The 26,359-nt window shown below is 28.6% G+C and overlaps 4 protein-coding genes across 4 annotated transcripts; 1 reads left to right on the top strand and 3 right to left on the bottom strand.

Annotated features, from left to right (window-relative positions):
• The first annotated feature begins 357 nt into the window (after nucleotides 1-357).
• Nucleotides 358-1,103, top strand: LOC133030187 (ubiquitin-like-specific protease ESD4). The gene is made up of 2 exons (XM_061102498.1): nucleotides 358-629; nucleotides 727-1,103. The coding sequence occupies exons 1-2, from the start codon at nucleotides 403-405 to the stop codon at nucleotides 911-913; spliced, it is 414 nt and encodes a 137-aa protein (XP_060958481.1). The 5' UTR covers nucleotides 358-402; the 3' UTR covers nucleotides 914-1,103.
• Nucleotides 1,104-1,213: 110 nt separating this feature from the next.
• LOC133030186 (uncharacterized) lies at nucleotides 1,214-2,493 on the bottom strand. Its single transcript, XM_061102497.1, has 2 exons — nucleotides 2,084-2,493; nucleotides 1,214-1,996 (listed from the first exon to the last, which is right to left on the bottom strand). The coding sequence occupies exons 1-2, from the start codon at nucleotides 2,483-2,485 to the stop codon at nucleotides 1,541-1,543; spliced, it is 858 nt and encodes a 285-aa protein (XP_060958480.1). The 5' UTR covers nucleotides 2,486-2,493; the 3' UTR covers nucleotides 1,214-1,540.
• Nucleotides 2,494-2,696: 203 nt separating this feature from the next.
• LOC133030445 (uncharacterized) lies at nucleotides 2,697-3,311 on the bottom strand. Its single transcript, XM_061103187.1, has 2 exons — nucleotides 2,960-3,311; nucleotides 2,697-2,875 (listed from the first exon to the last, which is right to left on the bottom strand). The coding sequence occupies exons 1-2, from the start codon at nucleotides 3,309-3,311 to the stop codon at nucleotides 2,697-2,699; spliced, it is 531 nt and encodes a 176-aa protein (XP_060959170.1).
• A 21,704-nt stretch (nucleotides 3,312-25,015) lies between these two features.
• Nucleotides 25,016-25,922, bottom strand: LOC115698769 (uncharacterized). The gene has a single exon (XM_030625943.2). The coding sequence runs from the start codon at nucleotides 25,867-25,869 to the stop codon at nucleotides 25,186-25,188; it is 684 nt and encodes a 227-aa protein (XP_030481803.2). The 5' UTR covers nucleotides 25,870-25,922; the 3' UTR covers nucleotides 25,016-25,185.
• Nucleotides 25,923-26,359: the final 437 nt, after the last annotated feature.

The raw sequence follows: 26,359 nt of genomic DNA, 5'->3' as shown, positions 1-26,359 counted from the left end.
GAACTTGTCATGCTCGGTTAGTGTGTTATTATATATTTTTTTTTGTTTATTGTATACTTTTTCTGTATATTTGTTTATAACTTTGGATTGTTTTATGTTTATTGCAGCATATTGATGTTTGTTTTTACTATTTGAGAAAGAAGTTAAAGTATGACCAGTCTGTGAAAATTTCTGGTAATACTACTGATTGCTTCTTTGCTTCTCAAATTTTTGAATTATATAATGAGTTTGTTGCAAGTGGTGAAAATGTTGATTCGGTTAAGAAGGATTCTAAGGCAGCTGCATACATAGCGGGTTTTTATATGTTATGCAATAAACCCTGGCTGAGCTTGATTTCGTACTAATGCCCTCGTTAACGTGATTGTTCTTGCTCATTGGATATTGTGTATTCTTGACATTAAGATGAGATGCTTAAAAGTGTTGAATTCTATGAGGTTTGGGAGGTACAAGAACAACTCAGAGAGTTTTGTTCGTGCATTTGCTGTAATAATTCCTATCTTACTGTCACATGTTAATTTCTATGAGGGGAGAAAAGATATTGACAGGAGTAGTAAGCACTGGCAAGGTAAAAAAGATACTGATGCGTTTGATATTGTCGTGGTTGATAATTTGCCACAACAAGAGGATAGGTAACTATCTTTGTTTTTTTTTTTATATTTATGATTCTATGTTATTGTTTATTTTTTGTTATCTGACAATTGCTATGGGTTTATTTTTGTGATGTAGTGATTGTGGTGTTTTTATCATAAAGTATGCTCATTTCTTCATGCATGGATTGATTGATAAGATTCCTAAGAAGTTGGACATTGCATTCACTCGTAAGAAGTTGTGTGTTGATCTGTTTGTTCATGCAAAGAAGAAGGAGTTGGGTGGGTACGAGTCTACTTCGGAGCATCCAGGAAGGATGCCATAGTTTTATGTAATAGAACAACATGTTGGAAACCTAGTTTACATTTTTTTGAACTTTATGTGTATTTTTATGTCATGTTGTTTTGTTTTTAGGTTTATGTTTGTGTTTGTTTAAGAAACTGTTTGGAACAGTAATATTTTAGGAGACTCTTGCCTATTTTAATTTTGAAGTAACCTTTTGGTTTACTGGCACAGTATGTTTGCAGTTTTTATGTTATGTATTTCTGTGAGACAATATGTTAATTTTTTGGATTTAGAAATTAGTTTTAGTGTTCTGGCTTTTTTTATGTAGTTTTTGTTTAATTTTGTTTGATCTTATAAACCAATGACATTTCTGTATACCATTCTAAGTGATATAAACCAATGTGATGGTTTATTAACCTTTAAAATGGTTGTAAATAAATTACAGTTAGTAACTATTCATATATTTGGTAACTGTTCATATATAGAGGAGGAAAAAAAAAAACTTACTTGAATCTAAGCGAATTGTAATCATTTTATTAAAAGTTTGTATTAATACATTGAAAAGCTTTATCAACTAACAATTATCATTGTAAATTGTTTTTGTATACTGTCTATTTAGTAACCATGTTTGATGGTTACCAACATTTATTCATTTTACCTCAGGATCTTATGATCTTTTTCTTTTTCTTGGTGGTTTTAGTACTGGGTCATTTTTACATGATCTTTTGTTGTGTCCTCTCTGGTGACATTGACCGCATACCACTTGTGCTTTTGCTTCAAGTCTATTTTTGTATCGTTGTTTCTTTGGTCTTCCGGCAGCTCTCTTATGTTTAGGTGGGAGGACTACAATATTTCTTATTAAATCTGGTATATTCCATGATGTTGCCTCACCTAATGGGAGTATACTGTCTTCATATGTTGCCATAAAAGCTTCTTTCGTGTAGTAGTATGAGCAATATTTGTAGCAAGACAGGTTCCTTTTGCTTAGTACAGCCATTGCATGAGAGCAAGGCATTTCATCATATTCAAATCGTTGGCAGCTGCATGTTTTATTCTCCAAGTTTACTATGTGAGATCTGTTGTTGTCGTGTACTTGGTATACCAGAAGGTTTGCTGTTTCAACCTGTATTAATCAAGTAAACGATTATTAAGTTTACAACAGAGTAAATATGTTTGTAAGCAATTTTTATTTTTCTGTATACATAATTACCTTGTACTTTAAACTCATATCTCTTTGTTTCTTTAATGTTTTTTCAGGTATTTTTGCCAGTGTTGTTGTAGTTTTTTGGGCTCTATTCTTGTTTTCCCAATACCATCTTTGCACCAATGAATGTAGGCATTCTAGTAGAGTTGCGATGGGTAGGTCTCTTACTGCTTTCAAGGCTGCATTGACTGATTCGGCAATATTTGATGTCATTGTTTTGTATCTCCTGTTCATGCCATATAGTCTTGTCCACTTTTCGACACCAATTTCATTCACCAAGTAATCTCTTATTCTTACATCTATATTGTCCAAGTCTTGCATGCTCTTTTCAAAATCTTCTATGTTGTAAGCTTTAGATGCACTATTAAATGCAATCTTGAGCTCATCACCTCCTTTTTTGAATTTCATTTTTATATTCTTCATCAAGTGGTAACAACATACCCCATGCATTATATCTGGAAAGGTCTCTTTTACTGCTTTTAGTATACTCTCATGTCTATCTGATACGATGCATTGACCTTCTCTTTCGCCATAAGTTTCCTTTATTTTGTGAAGAAACCATTCCCAAGAGCTGTCATTTTCGGAATCTACTACTGCAAATGCAAGTGGGAATATATGTCTATTTGCATTTTGTGCACTTGCTATCAACAAAGTGCCTCCATGTTGGTTTGTCAAAAAGGTTCCATCTGTGACTATTATTGGTGTACAAAGGTTGCCAACCTTTTATTGAAGCACCTACTGCAAAGTATAGATATTTGAATTTGTTATCTTCATCTGTTACTAGGTCTGTGATTGTTCCTGTTTCAAAAGTAACCAATTAGTTTATAGTATAAATTCCTATATAGCATATTAGTACTTTATGTTGATGAAGTATTTTATTACCTGGGTTTGATATTTGCATCATGTATAAAATTGATGGTATCTCACTGTATGATTCTTGTGGGCAGCGACGAGCATCCACAATTGCCTTTTCTCTAGCTCTCCATGCTTTTTGGTAAGATATAGAGACACTGTAAATCATCTGCCATGTCATCCACAATTTCTGTTGGAGTGTAATCTCTTTTGGGTTTACAAACTTGTTTTTTATAACCTTTCCAACCAGGTTGCTTGTAGCTTGAGGATGGTCTCCAGAAGTGATGTCCAATGAACATGTATGAGTATGCTCTATTTTTCTTATGATAAACATGTCAGTCTTTCCATGTTTTGATGCTAAGAATGTCCAGTTGCTTATCATCAATACGTACTAGTTTATAGTCTAGTTTTGATGATCTTTTTACCTTGAAAGGTTGATTGTATCTTATTGAGTGAAGGCTTACCGCTTGTTGAGGGTTTCCTTGTTTGCAAAAACTTGGCCAATGTGTATTTCAAAATAACTCGAGGATTTAAAATTATTTGATTTTCTTCGGAGCTTTCTTCCATCGATATTTGAGTTTGTTCAATCACATAATCTGCCATCTTTGTTGCATATTCTGTTCTTGTTGGTAGCAGTTGCCTTGTTTGTAAACTAGTTTCCCCATTGTAGGTATAGTTTACTCTATCATTGTGTTCATTGTCGGTTGTGGATGTTGAGATGTTAACACAGATAGGATATTTGGTCTCATCATCATTTTTCCTTCGTATTTGTTCATAAAACTTGCATCCACTATTGTCTTTGATTCTTATTGGTGGTATGCCTTCAGTTACTTGAAATTGAAGATCAATCGTATATTTGTTTCTGTCCAAATTCAAAGCTTCGTATACTATGTGAGAAAGCTCATAATGTGAACAATCTGTTGGAATTAGTATACCTTCGACTTCATAATCAACGTATGTTGTTTTGTCAACCCAAGTTCCATTGTAAAAAAGAATCACTGTTCTAACATCCATATTCCTGCGTGATTTGTTTAGTTTAATCATGTTAAGTATTGTATACAGTAAACATTATGTATATACAAAAATAATAAACATGTAATAGGTGTGATGTTCATAAACTAAATTTTATATTTATTATAGTAAGGTTTATATGCAGTTTTACTAATTAGATGACTATATGTTGAACTATATTGTTGGAGCGATTACAATTACGAAGGTTTATAGTGTACTGTATTTTTTAAAGTACTTAGTATTGATTAGTTTACTATCAGTTATGATTACAACTGGTAAACTATCTGATTAGTACTGATTAATTGTCAAATAATCATGTTTAACAGAATTAACAAACATGATGGATTTTTAGGTGTTTTCAGGAATTGGAAGGTGTAATGTGTTATAAGCAGTAGTATGTATCGTAATGTATAATAGGTACCTTATTCAGATTTAGTTTTCGATGTTGTAGTTGACGGACTTCTTCTTCTTCCTCGAAGCAACGATTTCTGGTTTTCGATTTTTTGTTTGTTGTGATCAGCTCATAGGTTTATTGATGGATTGAATTGTAGGTCGAATTAGAGAGACGATGATTTGTTTGTTGTATACAGCAACAGTTTTGAGAGATATGATGATCGATTCTCTAATTTTCAGATTCGTCGAGATCTGTATTTTTCCGTCAATGGTGTTTTTTTCGTTCAAGGTTGGTTTGGTTTCTGTTTTTCGTTTTCGTGTATTATTCCTACGGTATTTATAGCTTTCTGTTTTAAACAGTAGAACCACGCGCAGAGATGGCCGAGAAATATGGAATTGTGGGCGCGTCTCCTTCATCGCCGGTGGTTCCAAAATTATTGAAGCTAATCACGGTAAGCTTGATGACGTGTCACGGCATACACATGGATTGTTTTCATTTAACGTTTTTTCTGTAATATTAATGTATATAATGTATATATATAAAAATTTCCCTAAATAATATCTATCATCCATATATTTGATAAACTATATATAACTTAAAAATTTAACATCCACAATAGTCTCTTATCAAAGAAGTATATATAAAAAATATATATTTAAGGTGTCTTATTATTCTAATAAATATCAAATATTAATAAATATATATAATTTTAATTATTTAAATAAAATTAAAATAAAGAATTATAAGAAAATAATTTTTATATGAAAAAACAATTAAATGGTTTTTTATAATTATTTTAAACTTAATAAAAATTGAAAAATATAAAATTATATTCTGCATTCACTTTAAAAAAAATTGTAATGGGCAAGATTAAGTTCACCAATCACCCACATAGAAAATAAGTAAAATACTTTTGATATTAAAAATTAATTAAAGGGCTTTTTTTATAATTATTTTAAACTTGACAAATATTGAAAAGTACAAAAATATATTTTGTATTCTTTTCAAAAAAAAAAATTGAAACAAATTAGGCAAAATAAAAACTTGAGTAAGAAATTAATCAATCACCAATAAAAAAATAATATTTTTTAGATAAAGGAAAGTAATGTAATAAGAATATTATTTATAACCTACATAGATAAAACCTAAACGGTTTTTTAACAATGTGGGACTTTTAGTTTTTTGTGTGGTTTAGTTTTCAAACAAAATAAGAAAATGTGTTAGAAATAATTAAGAAAAATATGAAGAAAATTTTATAAAATGACACATAAACTTTTCTTGTGCTTTCCTTTATATATATCTTTTATACTATTAAGTGTGAATTATATCAATTCACATTTATTTTACACTTTTATTTTTATCATCACCAACCAATAATTTATTGATATAATTCCTCCTATAATATATATATATATATTTGATAACTTTAGTAAATGTATTGTATTTATATTTATTAGAAATAAATTATTGTTCTTTAAAAAATAATAAATAAATGCTAAATTTTATCATAACAGTTACTAATAATAAAATAAAATTAACGATAAATTTATATATTTCTACGTGAGTATAATTTTATCATCACTAAATTCTAGCACGATATTCTATGTAAAAAAATATGATTTATATATATATTGTTATAACTTTTAATAGAATATGGTTTAAATTGTAGTTATTTGAAAATATATAAATTTATTTTCTCTATATATACATTAATTAGAATATATAACTCCAAGCACTTTTATTAATATTAGTAATTAATTAATTTTGCAATCCATCAATCTATATAATATCAATCATAACACTATATGTTAACATTAATTTTCTACAGTTTTTTTTACAATGTTACTAATTAGTTAAAAAATAATTAATAGAAAATAATATTAATTTAAATATAATGGTTGTAGTAGTTAATAACTAAAAAACAATTAATAGAAAATAATATTAATTTAAATATAATGGTTGTAGTGGTTAATAATTGATGAATTTTTTTTATTGAGTTCATATAGTGGTAGAATTTATTTATCAATTTTACTTTATTTCATTTCTTATGGCAAAATAATTTTAATATTTTTATGTATCATTTATCTCTTTTTTTTCTACTATTATGATAAAAAAATTTATACATGAAGCCGTGTCAATAATTCAATTTTTCTTTCTTAGATTTATATATTTATTATGTGTTTATTATAAGTTATTTTGAGCCACTTATAATTTAATATTTTGTTTAAATAAATACATAAATAATTTGAGTTGTTATGGTCAACTTTAAAGGGTGCACACTGAAAGCTTTCATAGTATATATATTATTTTTTAAAAAAATATTAGTAACTAATAAATATAAATTTTATAAATATGGGATAAATGTCACACTCTATAGTTGTTCCAAATCTATTAATTTATTCTCATTTTTTTCTCACATTTGCTATTTTTTATTTGTTCGATAAAAAGTTAAACTTATATTATATGTGAAAAAGAAAAAAAAAAGTGTTCAAAATATTTAAAATCTATAAATTAAATTATATTTTCTTTCAACAAACCGCGCAAAGCGCGGTTATGTTACCTAGTATATATATATATATTGATAAATCAATATAATTTTAATTATTTAAATAAAATTAAAATAAAGAATTATAAGAAAATAATTTTTATATGAAAAAACAATTAAATAGTTTTTTATAATTATTTTAAACTTAATAAAAATTGAAAAATGTAAAATTATATTCTACATTCACTTTAAAAAAAATTATAATGGGCAAGATTAAGTTCACCAATCACCCACATAGAAAATAAGTAAAATACTCTTTATATTAAAAATTAATTAAAGGGCTTTTTTTATAATTATTTTAAACTTGACAAATATTGAAAAGTACAAAAATATATTTGTATTCTTTTCCAAAAAAAAAAAAATTGAAACAAATTAGGCAAAATAAAAACTTGAGTAAGAAATTAATCAATCACCAATAAAAAAATAATATTTTTTAGATAAAGGAAAGTAATGTAATAAGAATATTATTTATAACCTAAACAATGTGGGACTTTTAGTTTGTTTGTGTGGTTTAGTTTTCAAACAAAATAAGAGAATGTGTTAGAAATTAAGAAAAATATGAAGAAAATTTTATAAAATGACACATAAACTTTCTTTTATATATATATATATATATATGTATATTGATATATTGATAAATCAATATATTTTTAATTATACAAATAAAATTAAAATAAAGAATTATAAAAAAATAATTTTGTATGAAAAAACAATTAAATGGTTTTTTATAATTATTTTAAACTTAATAAAAATTGAAAAATGTAAAATTATATTCTGCACTCACTTTAAAAAAAATTGTAATGGGCAAGATTAAGTTCACCAATCACCCACATAGAAAATAAGTAAAATACTTTTTATATTAAAAATTAATTAAAGGGCTTTTTTTATAATTATTTTAAACTTGACAAATATTGAAAAGTACAAAAATATATTTTGTATTCTTTTCAAAAAAAAAATTTGAAACAAATTAGGCAAAATAAAAACTTGAGTAAGAAATTAATCAATCACCCGGGAGCTCTCCTTTTATAGGTGAAGGGGGCCCAAAAAATAGGGGAACAATACAAATTAGACATTTTTGACCATAAATGATTATCTAACAGTGAAAATTAGCTCTCGATGGTGATGGCCATTTTTCGAAGCCCGGTGGGTCCCGTTGCGGGTAAACTAGAGCTTATTTTTGTAACTACTTGGGAGTAAATTTTGGTGCTGATATCTTAAGAATTTCGATTGAAGTGTGAGACATAACTTTATAGATAATCTAATTATCTTTGAAATGCAAGTTTTAATTGCGCTAATCGAATCAATATTGATTGAGTTATGACCATTTTACTAAAAGCAGTTCATGACCCAGCACCCAGATTGACATATGACATCAACCTGGACGTTGGGTAAGAGTAAAAACATCCTGGACGTTTGTTTCAATGTTCTGGCGAAGCTGGTCACCAATTCTCATAGATATTGCTGTTTTGCTGAAAATAGAGTTTTGAAACTCTTCATTTCCAAGTGAGTTTCCCATGTTGGAAATAAGAAATACAAAGTTGTGAATTTGACTTCTCTAACTTCATGGATCTTAGTTATTGGAGAAAGCTAGACATACGGTCAAAACAGAATTAGAATCAAATAAGCAGAACCCAGCACACCAGGCTATTTATCAACTTGGGCGTTAGGTATCCTATTTTTAAGCTCTCAGGATCTCGTTTTGATACTTTCGAGGTTCTTAAACTTGAGGACGAGGTATACTACCCCATTTTTGATCATTCGGAATTCATTGGTCGAATCAGATTTGGCATTTAAGCAATTGAAGGCAATGTCCCAGGTTGATTATCAACTTGCGCGATGGGCCCTATTTCCAGGGGCTCAAGTTTATGGTTTTATCCCTAAGTTTGCTTGAATCTTCATTATTTCTAATAAAAAAAATGCCTGTAACACTTTTTGGTGATCTTGATTGGAAACAACCCAGGTTAACAATATGTTAGCTTGGGTGCTGGGCCCAGTCCTAAATGTCAACCTAGGCGCTGGTGTTGGAATTATTTTACCAGGATCTTAGATCTACTCACAAGTATGTTGATTAACATCCTAAATATGAATTTCTAAAACGATTATAAGTAAACACATATAAAGTATAAGAAACCTTACATTGGGTGCAGCGGAATAATATGTCTCCTTCGACTCAGATCTCTAACCCTTGTATCCTTTCTGTTGCAGAGTATTATCAAGATCTGAGCCCGAATATCCTTCTTTGTTGAATCTGGATTCTTCACGATCTTCCACACTATGATTGAGGTACCACTTGCTGTGTGTGGGCACTACTCTATCACAAAGGGATTTCGAAACAATCAAAGAAGAAGAAGAAAGAGAGGTGGCGGCTAGGTTTAGAAAAATGGCTCAGGTTTTTCTCGGAAAGGAATGAGATGCATTGTATTACTTTCCTGAAGCCATTACTTTCTATTTATAGAATACCACATAGGGTTAGGATTGAATTATATGGCATTAAAATAAGGAAAATATTAAATAATAAACCCTATGCATGTGGCCGGCCATGGCTTGTGGATATGGGCCTCACTTTTGCAATTTTGCTGTTTTATCATTTCTGCATCTCATTTTCTCAAAAAATGCCAATTTTCAAATTCAACCATTTAAATGTCAATTTCAACTATTTAATAACTATAATTAATTATTAAATAATATTGTCATTTATTATATTTATTAATTAGACTAACCAAAGTCTCTTAATTAACAAATATACCCTATAAACTCTTTCTTTACAGTTTCGCCCTTAATTAGTGATAAATTTACAAATAGACATAGTCTAACTTGAGAATTATAATTGATTAATCAAAACCAATTAAATGAGTCTTGCAAGTAGTATTGTCTCAACTAGTGTGGGGACCATGGGCCTATATATTCGAGCTTCCAATAAGCAGATCAAGAATTTACCTCTTAAATTCACTGACTTATTAATTCTTCGTTGAATCCACTCATAGAACTTAGAATTGCACTCTCAGCTACATAGAACGCTCCATATGTTCCACCATACAGACACGCTATTAATTATCCATTGTTATAATCCTAATTTGATCAATGATCCTCTATATAGATGATCTACACTGTAAAGGAATCAAATTACCGTAACACCCTACAATGTATTTTATCCTTAAAACACTTAACCCTGTATAAATGATATTTCAGCTAAGTGAAATGAGTACTCCACCATTTATTTTCGTTTGGTTAAGCTCGAAGGAAATCCTCCTTTACTTTCTATTTGCCACATAGAAGCTATAGATTCCATATTTATGTCAGCGCTCCTATTCAATTGCACTACCGTGTTCCCAAAATGTACGTATCACCCTGACCCAAAAGTAGGCTTAACTAACAAATCAAAGAACACGAATAACACTCTTGAGATTGAACCTAATCATATTAGGATTAAGATCATTTGATCTAGGATCAACTAGGTGATATTGAATTGAGTAGATATTACAGTAAGTTTAATAAATCTATGTCAAAGTTCAATATCGGTCCATTCCGATGCATACTCCATGCATCCAACCCAAGCTTTACTTTAACCAATGCTCTGGAAAGAACATAGCATTTCTCCAAATGCAAGTAAACTCTATTGTAGATTGTCATATCAGTAAAACCCCAGTGTTATGATAAATCTAAGAATCTTTAATCACATAGTCATGTTTACTTTCCACTGTGTTGACAACACAATAAACAGGATCATGTGTGTGAAAAGAGTTTGGATGAATTTATAAATCAAATAGACAAATAATTGATAAGGTGAACCAAAACATACATAAATGAATGAAAAATACTTCTGTTTCTTTACTGATATTGAATAATACGGATTACATTGAAATTGAGTTTTATTTAGGGCATAAAACCCAACAAACTCCCACTTGCACTAATATGAAACTAATCAGTACATCTCAATTAATCCTAAATTCTGACGGTGCTTTTCAAATGCAGTCACTGCCAAGACTTTGGTGAATGGATCAGCTAAGTTGTCTTCTGTGTCCACTTTTTCCACCAGTACATCCCCTCTTGCCACATATTCTATGATGATATGATATTTCCTTTCTATATGTTTGGTTCTCTTGTGGCTTCGAGGCTCCTTACTGTTGGCTATTGCTCCAGTGTTATCACAAAGTAAAACTAGAGGCTTTTCCACTCCAGGCACGACACCAAGACTGGTGAAGAACTTTCTCAGCCAGACAACCTCTTTGGCAGCCTCTGCAGCAACTATGTATTCTGCCTCCATGGTAGAATCTGAAATCGCGGTTTGTTTAGCACTTCTCCAAACCACTGCTCCACCCCCAAGAGTAAACACCATCCCAGATGTAGATTTCCTGTCATCAAGACATGCCTGGAAATCTGAGTCAGTATAGCCTATGGGATTTAAAGCACCAACCTCGTAGACTAACACGTAATCTCTTGTACTCTTCAAGTATTTTAGAATATACTTAACAACATTCCAATGTTCCTGAGACATGGATTTGTCTGACACCTGCTCACGATTCCAACTGGATAGCAGATGTCAGGTCTAGTGCACAACATTGCATACATTAGACTTCCAAGTGCAGAAGCATAAGGAATTTTTCCCATGTCCTCTATCTCTTGAGGATCAGTATGACACTGTTCCTTAGATAGACAGATACCATATCTAGAAGGCATAGTCGCCCCTTTGGTGTTGGTCATGGAGAATCTCTCTAAAACTTTATCAATGTAAGTTGTTTGAGAGAGAGCAAGAGATCTGTTCTTCCGGTTTCTGATAATTTGAATACCGAGAACATAGGCAGCCTCACCCAAATCTTTCATTTCGAATTGAGTGTCTAGCCATTCCTTAATGTCAGTCATTTTCTTGATATTGTTGCCAATGATCAAAATGTCGTCAACATAAAGGACCAAGAATACTACTACTTGGTCTTCCTTGAGTTGGTAAACACAAGGTTCATCTTCATTCTGAAGAAAGCCGTAGGTTTTGATGATTTCATCAAACCTTTTGTTCCACGAGCGAGAAGCTTGCTTAAGTCCATAAATACACCTATTTAACTTGCAAACTTTCTTTTCCTGCCCTCGAAGAACATAGCCTTCTGGTTGCTCCATATAGATGGTTTCTTCAAGAACCCCATTAAGGAAGGTTGTCTTGACATCCATTTGCCAGATTTCATAATCGAAAGTGGCTGCAATGGAGAGAAGAATTCGGATGGATTTGAGCATGGCGACAGGACTAAAAGTTTCCTCATAATCCACACCTTCTCTTTGGGTACTACCCTTGGTGACCAGTCTAGCTTTAAAAGTTTCGACTTCGCCTCTAGCGCCTCTTTTCTTCTTGTAGACTCACTTACATCCGATTTGATGATAGTCATCGGGTGCGTCTACATATTCCTAGACTTCTTTTTATTTTATACACTTGACTCATTCCATTTTTTTTTATATACTTGATTAAATTGTTATTGACAATTTTATATATTGATGTAGGTTGGAATAAAAAATCTAAAAATATTAGATCACCAAAAGTTAAATAAGATGCGTAAGGCTTATAGAGATTGACAGAAGCATATATGAAGAAAAAAAATTCTCCATACTTGAACCATTTATATTGGAAGAAAAATAATTTATTTTGAAACTTAATTATTATATTATTATACTATAAATAAATGTCAGTATAAATTTATTTACATTAACCAAATAAATAAAATTAGAAAGTTATAAATTTATTATTCCTTTCTTTTTTTTGGAAATAGAAAGATGTAAATCTTAAGATTGGTAATTTTTCTTCTATGGTAATTTACTTTTATTATCAGATTTAACTTAAATAATATTATATAATACTGACTGCAATTTTTAAAATTATTATTAAATGATTTGTAATATTATTTATTAAATTAATAATTCATATTTTATTGTCTCACTTGTGTATAAATTAATTGTTAGTTGTATTGGGAGTTTATTTTTTAAAATGTAAAATAAAAAAGTGAACTAAGAGACTATAGCTATAGTATTTATAATAAATTTATATAAAGGAGAATAATTATGAGAAGGTGATAGTATATGTATGTATTTGTGTTAAAGAATAAAAAAGAAATGAAATGTAATATAATAGAAAAAGAGATATATAAAATTCAACAATACGAGGAAATAAATACAAGAAGAAAAAGATACCGTAATTTGTAAATTAACTACAATGCACAATTATTATTAATAATAATGACAATTATATTTTGGTTAAAAGAAAATTAACTTTTTTAAATTGTAATTTGTTAATAAAAGCAATAATAATTATTTTCTTAGATTACTAAAACACACCATTCATTATCCAAAAAAAATAAAAAATGAAAATCTAATTAGCAAGCATATTATTAAATAAAAGGGAAAAATAATTTTAAAAAAAATATACTCATGATCTCATTAAAAGATTCGTAAAATAACAATTTTTTACAATAGTATAGTTATTTTTAATTTTATTATCTATTATTATTAATAAATATTTTTTTTAATCTAAAATACTATTAATTAATTAATATTGTTTAATAATAATAACGTACAATCATAATAATATAAACTGAAAAACAAAATTAAGTAGCATTGTTATTGCAATTAAATTGTTAAAATATTTTTTATTATTATTTTAATTAGTCTCTTTTTTATTTATTTCTTTTATTTATTTTTGGTATAAGTTTTTTTGGGAAGACTAAAGGTATTGACGTGAGTTTTTTTTTTTTTCTTAAAAAAATAATAGACATTATTAGAATTGAATATATATAATTTTTAATTACAATGAATTTATTTTACATTTTTTAGGCTTTTTTTTTTAATTTTTAAGAAGTAAGTAATGTTATTGCAATTAAATTATCACAATAATATTTGTATGTGGAATTAATGTATAATTTCTTTTTATCATAAATATATTATTTATTTAATTACTTAATGAAATTCAAAATAAAATTCTAATAATATGATACATTTAATATTATTATAATAATAAGAAAAACACACTTTTGAAATATTTTTTACCAAAATTTACATATAGCATTAACAACTCACATTAATTGCTCATCAAAAGAGAATAAACAAATCATTAAAGTAAACAAGAAAAAGAAATTAAATAAATAAAGTAAAATAAGGAAGTAAAGAAATTATAAATCTTTAAAAAAAAAAAAAGAAGACAAATTATGGATAAGTTTCTTGAAATTCAGTGAAAATTATTTATATCATTGACTATCTTGCTTTTTTATTGGAAATTATGCTTCTTCTTCTTATTCTCTTTGTTTATATTTTAGAAAAAATATGTATATATTAATTATATTACATATATAATAATTATATAAATATTTATGGTTTGATAAGATTTTTTTTATGCAAGAAAAGAAAAAAGGCCGAAATTATTACTCTTTTTTATGCATTAATTTTTCTTTTAATAACATAATAACTATAATTAAATAATATCAAAAATTATAATATGTATACTAACTAAGAGAATATTATGCACCATTTAAAATCATAAAATTAGTGATTTTATAAGTAAAGCACAAACTCATAATAATAATATTAATAATATAATCTATCAATTAAATTATATGACTTAAATATTTTAGTATATTATAATTATAAATTTATTATCTTTTAGTATATTAATAGATTTATTAAATTATTAATTTTTTTAATATAATTATAAAATTTATTTTTGAAAATATAAATATTTTTTTAATATAATAATATTATTGTTATATATATAATAATAAAAAATTATTCTATTTTTTATTTAGAAATAAAAAGAAATAGTAAACACATGATTTATAATATTTTACTTATTTAGTAAAAATATTAACAATTACTTAATATATGAATTTCTGAAATAACTAAATATTCATATTTACATTTTATGAAACAATAATTATAACAATCGCGCGAGCGCTCAACCAACTTCATACGGTATCTATCATCTTAATTACCACAAAACAGTAAGACAAATGCACATTTCATTATGAAAATAATTAGTTATATGAATCATGACTTTCCTTTTCATTTAAAGTAGAAATTTCACATCCACAAAATAAAATATAAAAATTTTCATAAATTGTATGTTAAATTGTTTCTTTCTATAAAAAAAATACAAAAAAGTCTAAAAATTATTTTAAAAACAATTACATCATCAATCACAAGCTCAGTTTATTAAATTCAAAAGTTGTTATCTTTTTCTTTTATTTTATTATAAAAACACATGCAATTTTTTTTGTCAAGTCTACCATTTGATATTGGGATTTTTACACTATATGTCAAATTTGGTACTTTTTTTACATTTTTATTTATGTTTGGTTTTTTAAACTTTTATATAAAATCAGTTTTTCAATTTTACTTTTCACAAAGTTCTTTAATTACAAAAATACCTTTATTGCTTATGTTTAGTCTCTTTTACATGTTAACTCCTTTTCTCTCTTTTTTTTTTTTCCATAATCTTTTTTTTTTCTCTTCATTTTTCCCTCTCTTTAAATTAAAAAAATAATTTAATATTAATTAAATAAGAGATTTTTACTCAATTCAACCAAAAATCACATATTATTACTTTCTTATTAGTGAGCAACATTTTGAATAATTTTAACATTGATTGTTTTTTTTATACATTTTTAAAAGTTTAAAATTTTAAAAATTATTACTTACCTATTAATATTGATATAATGTACCTTTACTATTTTTTTCAATTTTTACTTGTTAGACATGATTGTCTCTCTCTCTCTCTCTCGCCAGTCAAATACTCATTTTTTTGTTCTATTCTTTTATATTCTTCACATTTCTCTTTCTTTTTTTTTTATTTATTTTTTAATAGAACTTCTCCAGTACACATGTTCTCTCATTCCACTCTGATTTTTCATTTGTAAAACTATTTTTTTTAGTTCATAAATTCACAATTTACTATGGCCTTTTTTTTTTTAAAAAAAAAAAGAAAGAGTAACAAGACTATGGCTATTGCTAGAGCTTCTTCAACTTTTCTTCTAATTCTAGATCCTAGAAATGTTACTAAATATTAAATAATCTTGAAAACTCAAAATACAAACTAAAATGGGTAAGAACGCTATTGTAATGGAGGATCATCGTGTTTCTCAACCTATTCCGGAAGCATCAACTTCAAAGAAAAGGCCATTGCCATATAAGGTTGAAAATGGAAAAGCAAAAAAAAAAAAAAAAGTGAAAACAATGCAAATGCTAGTGTAAGTAATGTCATGTATAAATACCCTATTTTTATGTTTTATTTATAATATTACGGCCTAAAGTTTTTATTTACAAAAATACGCTTTTAAAATTACAAAAATACTCTTTTCTCAATAAAAAGTAAGAAAACAACAAAAAATAACGTGAAATTAACATCATGACAACTATGAAACAATCATAAAGAAATTACAAAACAACCAAAAACACCCCAAATAAATAACCTTGTGGCAGCTACAATACAACTTTAAATAAACTATAAAACAATAAAAAAAAATAATTTATTAGTTTTACTGAAGTACGTATTTTTGTAAATAAAAAAATTAAAAATAAAAAAAAAACATTCGTGTTAATGTATTTTTATAAAATATCAAATCAAATTGCACTAAAAGAGTATATGTTTAGCTTTTCTTAAGTACATATATTATTGAGTTGATATACAAATAATTTGTAATTACTTTTACGTTTGTTTTATTTTTTTGAGATTATTTGAGATTATTTGTATGTTTTTTAAGTTGTCGCAATGTATTGATGTTGAATCTATTTTTATGTTAAAGTGCAGTTGTTATCGAGTTGTTTATTCATTTTTTTAAAGTTGTTTAACAACAATAAAAAAAAAATTATGTTTAATTTTTTATGGGTACATATATTTTTGAGTTGATATACAAATATTATGTAGTTACTTTTAAATTTATTTTATAGATAACTAGTTTTTATTTCTTCTTAGAGTTGATGCAATTACTAGAGTTGTCATACAGTTATTTATTTGTTATTATTTAATTGTTCGATTAATTAAGAGAAAGTTAATATATATATATATGTATATATTTAGTTTTTCATCGTACATATTAAGATTGTTTTTGTTTTTTTTTTGTATTTCCAAATGTCAAAAAACCAATGTATTGATGTATATTTTTATTTTTGTATATATTGAAATTGTGTTGTTGTCTAGTAACTTTATTTTTAGTTTGTTGTTGTTATTTTATTGCTATAAAAGAACAATCTAAAAGTCTGTTTTTTTTATTATTTTTATTCAAAATAATAATAATAAAATAAATTATACTATTTAAAAGTATGTTTTAAATAATATTTATTCAAGCATTTTTTCACAACGTAATACAAATCACATCTAGCTCATTTCTAATCATTAGTTGTTTTATAGTTGTTTCATCTTTTAATTTATTTTGTTGTTGTTGTTTCACCAAGTCATCCATTAAAGAGTTTTTAAGGGAAAAAAGCGAGATAATGATGTCGAGGTTGCAACTCAAAAGATTAACGTATAGTTTTTGTTGTCTTCGTTTGTTTCAAAGACTTATTTTGTTATGTTTATGTATCTTTTTTGATGTATTTAGTAAGAAAAATTGTTCAACCTTAAATAGTTTATGTCTCTCACTTTTTCTATTTATAATTAGTTATTTTTCAGTTTTAATTTAGTTATTATATGGTTCTTATTATAGGGTTCTTAAAAAAACTATATCATTGGGTTAAGCCTTACATTTATTAGTTTATTTGAGTTTTATAGTTGAAGCTGTTTTAGTTTCATATTTATTAAATTTTACAATTACGTTATTTTTTAGTTGTTATGTTGTTGTTTTTATGTTGTTCAATGCATGATATACTTACAATTATGTTTAACTATTAATCGTATTTTAATAGTTCATTATTTTATTAATTTTGTCATATAATATTTACAGGTGTGTGATAAGACCTTTGATGGTGTTTAAAAGTTGAACCTTCTAAAGAAAATATTACAAGGTTTATAACTTATTTTTTTGATTTTTCTTGTTTGAATCGTTCTCTGCTTGTAGTTCATTCATTTGAAGAAAAAAATCATAGTAGAACAACAATATAAAAACATAAAGACAATAGTTGCTAATATGTTTTTTAACTGTTAACAACTATAACAATGATATAAAAATATAAAAATAATTGTATATTCTTCAATATTTAGCTTCTTCGAGTGTCAGTATCAACAAAAGTAACATCTTTTGAAACTGATCCCCTCCTTGGAGCAGATAAAAGTTGTTTAGTTGTTGTTGTTGTGTTGTTGTCAAGTTGCTTCATAGTTGAGTGTCGTGAGTTATTTTCACTTCCAGCCACTGTCATATTGTTTCACACTATTGGTTGGGTGTCTACTATAAGAGTTGTTATTCTGTTGTTACTGTGTAGTTGAATGTGTTCACAAACAATGAATATCGTGTGAAATCAGTTTTCTTTATTAATAACTTTATGTAAAATAACAAACTTTTGTCATCCTTAATTTAGAGTCTAGAGTAGTCATGATGTTGCTCTCAGTAATATTAATGTGTAAATTAGCAAAATATATATTAATGTGTGTGTAAATATGTATATTTATATACATGGTGAGAAATATATAAATAAAATAGTAATTCTATATACAACACCAATAAATATTAAATAAATATCTTACAGTAAAATAAAAGAATATTGGCAAATTGAAGAAAAAAAAATTGATTTAATAACTTAATCACACAAAATTATGCAATATTGAGAGATAAAAAATAATATTGAAAAATTTTTATATACAAATTCCTCGTATGTGTATTTATATATATGTACTCATATGTGCATTTTAAGTTGTTTTAAAGGTCAATATAAATGAGAGAGAGAACAATATATAATGTAATTAAGCAATCATGAGTTCACGTGATGACATAGTGTTAGATATGATTGATCTAATTTATTCCCTTTTTATAGCTATGAAATATAATATATTATATAGGGGTATATGTATATAGGCCCAGTTCAGCCTACCATTAAAAAGTAGTGTCTTGTTTATATAATATATCATCCTTGAAAAGATATTCATGTGCTTCAGGAGATAAGTTGTCCGTATTTTTGAAAAAAAAAAACTTTTAGATTTCCTATTTTTCTTTAATTTTCCTTACCAAGCTAAAAATGTAAAATTTGGGCCTAAAATGCCTATTATAGAAAAAACATCTTTAATATTTGTTACAAAACCGTTATTTTTTTATGTAATTTAAGATTATATTTTTAATTTCAATATTATTACTCTGTTTATAATACATATTTCAAAATATATATATGTATAATTTATAAAAGTTAGACAATACTGCGCGAAGCGCGGCTTAGTTTCCTAGTAATACTATATATAAGATATATGAGATAATTCTCTCATTCTCAATTAATTTTGATTTATAGATTAAGGGAATCAATAATAGTACAAGTAATAGGAAATAAGCCAGCCTTCGTAAATCTTGGAGTACAGATTAATTTAACAGTTACAAAAACAGATGCAAACAACTCACGACTCACTAACTAACCGCGCGAGCTTAGCTTAACTAACTCTTAGCTATCTTTTTTTTAATCATCTAAACTTTTTTATATGAACTGGTTATTTTTTAAGATTTATGCGGAATCGTGCTATAATGTGAAGCAATTACTTGATTGGTAAAGCAAAGTTTAAGAGCATATCTTGTTAATTTTTCGAAGAAAGAAACATTCATGAGCATATTATTATCAGCTCAGCCTATCCTTAACAAAATTCTTTCATTACATAATCGATCATAAAGTATTATATATGGCTAATTAATTGAGTACTGGTTGTAATTTAATAGAGTTAAAGATCTCAAAATGAATCTCCTAAAACTAAGACAAAACAAGGTCGAGAGAGAGAGAGAGATTGTACGTGTAATAACCTGACATTTTCATAGTACAATAGCATTGATTTCTTACAATTTAGGCCACCAACGGCTACATTAATTCTACCTTTTACGCTCAATCTGCAGGTACCAAAAGCATTCAATAATCCACCTACACTTTGCTCTTAGAAAAATTAATAATGAACCCAAGATCTATTTGTATATAACATAGAACACAATAGTAATATATAATAATTAGGTATGTGTACCTGATTGATCCATAGCAATTATCTCTGTTTGATCCACAGCAGTTACTCCACTTTGATAGTGCAATACTATCAACTAAGTCTTCCTCCCTAGATCTCTAAATCAGAAGCAGTTTTATTTATCTGATTATCAAAAGGTATACAATTGTGATGAGACAATATGTATTTATAGAGTTAGGGAAGGGACTTAGCTACAAAACCCTAGTTGGGCTGGGCCTGCTCATCAAAGGCTTCAGTCAACTAGAAAAGCCCACACTTCTGCTTCACCTAGACTTTACACACAGATGCTAAGCCCATTAACAATTGATCACCAACAACATGGGCTAACACAGCAAAGAACTATCCAATCAACCCAAGTTTTAATAAAACCAATAAAACTTAATGTAAGCCCAAATAAAAAGTCTAACATTCTCCCACTTGGGCTACATTAATTTTAATACATATATATTATATATCAAAATAATTTTGTTTGAAAACGACTCATGGGTTGAACAACAGGAAAACATTTGTGGCCACTTTAAAAATGATAGTTCTCTGATAGCATCTCAACATACCGGTCCAATTTAACCTTTGATAATGAACTATGCCAATCATATTGTTTTTAACTCAACAAAAGACATTCATAATCACAAATACCAAAGTATTAAATCGACATGGTCAATAAGTCTAGTAGTGTGGTAAGGAATTATGTTCAACATGTGATCAATTTAAAATAACATAATATCCTTATCAGTCCTCAATTTCACTGATACCGTGATGCTTAATAAATAAGCCAGTGAAATTAAACATACACCACTTAAAATAAGTAAGTGTCACTAAACTTGCTTAAAACATTAAGCCAACAAAATATCATTGTCATTTAGTAAATATACTTAAAATACAATGATCATAACAAGATATGAACTACATGCTTTCAATTCAATTATTCTCGAGAATATAACAAAGCCTAACTGAAAGCATAAACATCCAATAATAAAAATTATTGGCCCACAAAGTAGTTCATAACATCAACAAGTAAATTACATATAAATGTAATCTCAAAAGATAAAACAATAAACTCCCACTAACCCAAAGGAGCAAAAGATTATAAAATGCCTATATCAAAAACATGTTTATCAAATAATATGGCACTTAATCCTTTGGTTAGAGGATCTGCAAACATCAACTTGGTCTTACAATATTCTATCACAATGTCTCCTTTCTTAACCAAGTCTTTAATAGTGAGATACTTTATTTCCTTAATTTTGGAAGCACTACTAATCTCATTATTCTTTGAAAAGAAAACAACAATACTATTATCACAATAGATTAGTATAGGAGAGGAAATAGGATCAACTAGTCGTATCTCTAAAATCAAATTCTTTAACCATAAAGCTTGCAAAGATGCCCCATAATATACAACAAACTCAGCATACATAGTAAATGATACGATTAAAGTCTATTTAACACTTTTTCAAGAAATAGCAACACCAACAAAAGTGAAAATATAGCCAGAAGTTGACTTTAAATCATCTATATAACCACCAAAATCTGAATCTGAATAACCAACAACTTAAAGATTGTTGACATGCTTATACACAAGCATAAAACTCTTCGTTCTATGCAAATATCTCAAAACTTTATTAGCTGCAACCCAATGATCATGGCCAGGATCAGATAAATATCTCCTAAGAACATCGACCATGAAAGCAATATCAGGTCTAGTGCAAACCTAAGCATACATCAAACTCCCTACTGCACTTGCATATGGGATATTCTTCATTGCTTCTCTTTTTAAGTCGTTCTTAGGACAATGTTGCTTAGTAAATTTGTCCCTTTCAAAATAGGAACGAAACCAGCTTTACACAAATCCATGTTGAACCTTTTGAGCACACGATTATTGTAAGCTTCTTGAGGTAAGCCAAGAAATTTTCAATTCTTATCATGATAAATCTCAATCTCCAAAACTAAAGATGCCTCTCCAAGATCTTTCATATCAAAATTGGTAGATAGAAAACTTTTGGTCTCATTTAGTAATGACAAATCACTGCTGGCAAGTAAAAGATCATCTACATAAAGAACAAGAAAAAATATGATGACTCCCACTGATCTTCATATAAAAACACTAGTCAAACTTGTTCTCGATGAAACCCAACAGTGTCACAACCTTATCAAACTTCAAGTACCACTGGTGAGATGCTTGCTTGAGACAATAAATAGATCATTTCAATTTGCAAACTAAATTGTCATTTCTATTTTCCTCGAAGCCTTTAGGTTGAGACATATAAACTTGCTCACTCAATTCTCCATTCAGAACAATAGTTTTAACAATCATTTGATGCAACTCTGAATCAGAGTGCACAACTAAATCCATAATAATTCTGAATGAATCTTTAGTGGAAACAGGTGAGAAAATTTTGAGTGTAATCAATACCTTCTCTTTGAGTAAAGCCTTTAGCCACTAAACACGCTTTAAACCTTTCAATCTGTCCATTTTTATCCCTTTTAGTTGTTAAAAAATTCATTTGCAACCTATTGGTTTAAAACCATCAGGTAATAGAACTAACTTCCACATATACATTATGTTTGTCCATGAACTTAATCTCATCATCCATAGCTTCTATCCATTTTGAAGAATGTGGACAATTGGGTGCTTCACTATAAGTAAGAGGTTCCACAAAATGACCAAGACCACATTCACCTTCTCCAAGGTAAATAGATTTATCATCACACCTTATTGACATCTTATGTCTTTGAGATCTCCATATAGGAGGTACTTCTGGAATAACCTCTATTTATTGACCATCATTTTGAATGACATATTCCACAATTAGATTTCTCTGATAACAAGACCCTCATCAACAACAAAACCTTCTTCAATAATAGGTTCCTCATCAATAATAGGACCCTCGTCATCTTGGATAGTAGGAGCAATATATTCATCAGCAATGGGAGCGTTATCAACTAGAGTAAGAATAAGACTGCTATTATTATCATCTCTTGAAAAAGACATAGGAATAAAAATTCCTTTAGATGACTCCCCATTTCAAGAGATGGTGAATGAATATTTTCAGCAACATCAAAATTTAGCAGTCTGAGATTCAACAATTCGCGTACCACGAGTAGGACAGGAAAAGCGATAGCCTTTTGAGCGCATTGGATAACTAATGAAATAACAACGATTTATTCTCGGATCTAACTTTTTCAAATTAGGATCATAAATCTTTACTTCAGCTGGACAACCCCATACACGAAGATGATTCAGACTAGGCTTCCGCCCAGTCCACAACTCAAATGGGGTCTTGGGAACAGATTTACTGGGAACATGATTTAAAATATAAGTTGCAGTCATAAGTGCGTCACCCCATAAAAATTCTGGAAGATTTGTTCTACTCATCATGCTTCTCACCCCATAAAAATCATCAAAAATTATTTTTAATAATTTTTTAACTGCATAATTATCATTAAAATAATAATAATTATTAAACGGAGTCAAAAAATTAATTAAAAATCATAGAAAAATCAGAAATTTAATTTTAAGCACGATGGAAAAAAAAACGTCGAAAAACGACACCCGAGGGTGCCGCACGCGCCCCCACGCGCGGGCTGTGCGAGTGGGCATCGCTGGCTGGGAGTCATCTTCTTCCTCCAGCATGGGTGAAACGGGTCGAGCCCGACCCGGTTGCAGGCGGTCGGGTCTGGACGTGAAATTCCGGCGAAAACCGACGGAAAACTTTGGGATTTTGAGGGGTTTCGATCGGTATTGGATTTCTAGTCCATCTAGACTACTAATTTCGAAGTTTTAAGGCTCAATGTCTAGATCTCATGGCAAAAACAATCCGAAAAATTAAGAACAAAAAACAATCCGATTTTACAATGTGTGTTATCCAATTCGAAAAATTAAATGGGTAGAAACATTGTAAATTAGTTGGTAATGAGATTTGCACTACCAATTTTAATGTATAAACAATAGAATCAAAAATCCCAAATTGAATTTCATAAAGAAAAAATACATAAACCCTAAAAAAAATTAATCTTAAAATTCTCCTAATTTACTCAATGATTTTATGCAAGTAATATATCAAAAGAAAGAGAATTTAATGAGGAATAAAACCCCTAAACTTTTAAGATCGAAAAATAAAAAATTCAACATAAAATAATAACGAAATTAATATGTAATTGGAAAAAAAAATAACATATACATATTAATTGTTATAAAAATTATAGGTTCTAAATCATATACAATAGGCAATCTGATACCACATGTTAGAAAAATTAATAATGAACCCAAGATCTATTTGTATATAACATAGAACACAATAGTAATATATAATAATTAGGTATGTGTACCTGATTGATCCATAGCAATAATCTCTGTTTGATCCACAGCAGTTACTCCACTTTGATAGTGCAATACTATCAACTAAGTCTTCCTCCCTAGATCTCTAAATCAGAAGCAGTTTTATTTATCTGATTATCAAAAGGTATACAATTGTGATGAGACAATATGTATTTATAGAGTTAGGGAGGGGACTTAGCTACAAAACCCTAGTTGGGCTGGGCCTGCTCATCAAAGGCTTCAGTCAACTAGAAAAGCCCACACTTCTGCTTCACCTAGACTTTACACACAGATGCTAAGCCCATTAACAATTGATCACCAACAACATGGGCTAACACAGCAAAGAACTATCCAATCAACCCAAGTTTTAATAAAACCAATAAAACTTAATGTAAGCCCAAATAAAAAGTCTAACATTTGCAAATTTCTATAAGCCACCTCATGAAATTAAACACAGTTAAATTAATAATCCAAAGAAAAGAGCCACCCACTTAACAGTTTCAGTCTTTCAGCTCCTTTGTTGTCTCATGCACTTAATAAAAACAGAAATACTAAAAGGCACGGTAATACTTGGTAAATATTATTATTGATTATTTGGTCTATATAATTTAATGTAATAATTTTAAAAATTATCACAAAATAACACATTTAAGAAGATACTAATAACATTATACCCAATAAGAAAATGTAATATGCAACGAAATTGCTTAAAAAAATAATTAAAAAAGTCAAAAAACTGCTTAACCATTCATATCTTGCCACGTCAAAATAGATCCTCTGACGTGGCACAGCCTTGGTGTTTAGTACTTTACAATATAATCCGATAAGAAATTGCCAGAGTAAATATTTTCCGGCGACTGATATATAATATATCAACAAACAAACACACTCAAACTCCAATCATATCTAAGCTACAATGGAAGGTACCAGCCTCTTCTTCCACTCGGCCAATATTTTCATTTGAGTAGAACTGTTTTAACTCCTCACGACTTGGAGAAGGAGAAGGAGTAAAGTACAAAGGCGAAGCACAAGGAGTTGAAAATGGCGTCGCTTCATCCACCTTCATACTCATCACCGAATCACCATCGTCGGTCAACGTTGACCTTACAAAACCCTGGTCGTCGTCATCATCATCGCGATCAGCTGAAGAAGTAATACTAATACTACTCTGTTCTTTGCTCTCCTGATCTGTTTTCCCAGCTTCGAAATCTTCCTCCTTTATAGTGAAAAGCAACCTCGTCTGTCTGTAAAGCTCTTGAAGCCTCAACAATTCGTCCACCTCAAGCGCCGTCTGAGTAGTTGTGTTATTGTTCGGGTCGGGTCGATTGTTGGTAATATTGGGCTCGATCCGAGCCCGGTTGTTGTTCCAGCAGAAGAAGTAAAGAAGTTCTTTAGAGGAAAGAGCGTAGGTTGAGTCATCACCGGTGGTGGCAACTGATTCTCCGGGTGAGAAGGTCCGTCGTTGAAAACGGCGCCGTCGCCAGATGACGTAAACGAGGTCTGCGATGAGAACTAGAAAACAGAGTATGAAAACTACAATAAGCGTAGCTCCGAGCTTGCTAAGGCCGCTCATGGTTGACTTGGGTTGGAGAAATGGAAGTATTATTATAAAAGAACAAGACTTGGGCTTTGTTTTTTCTTTATTATTAATTTTCTCGAAGGGAAACTGGGCAACCGGTTGGTTACCGGAAAGGGTATGGAAAGTAAGCAGTACTGAGTGTGATGGGTGTCGCGGGTCACGTGAGTTGCCGGTGGATGAAATGGATAGAAGGAGAAAAGTTAGGAGTTGTTTTAAAAGGGAGGAGGAAAGACAATAAGACTTTTTTTTGTTGAAAGGTTATTGTGGTCCATTTGAAAAATATAAATTTATTAAATAAAAATTCAAATACTTTTTTTTTTTTTTTTGAGAACAAATTCAAATACCTTTCAGAAAAAAGAAACTTCAAATATAGTTTTCAAAATAAAAATAATAGTGACAAGGTTATTGATTAAAACTTAAAATTTAAAATAAATAAAGAAATTTCTCAAATAAATAAATACATAAATAAATTTGAATTTAATTA

The sequence above is a fragment of the Cannabis sativa genome, chromosome 8 (assembly GCF_029168945.1).
Source record: "Cannabis sativa cultivar Pink pepper isolate KNU-18-1 chromosome 8, ASM2916894v1, whole genome shotgun sequence".
NCBI lineage: Eukaryota > Viridiplantae > Streptophyta > Magnoliopsida > Rosales > Cannabaceae > Cannabis > Cannabis sativa.
This window is presented reverse-complemented; position numbering and strand designations above follow the sequence as displayed.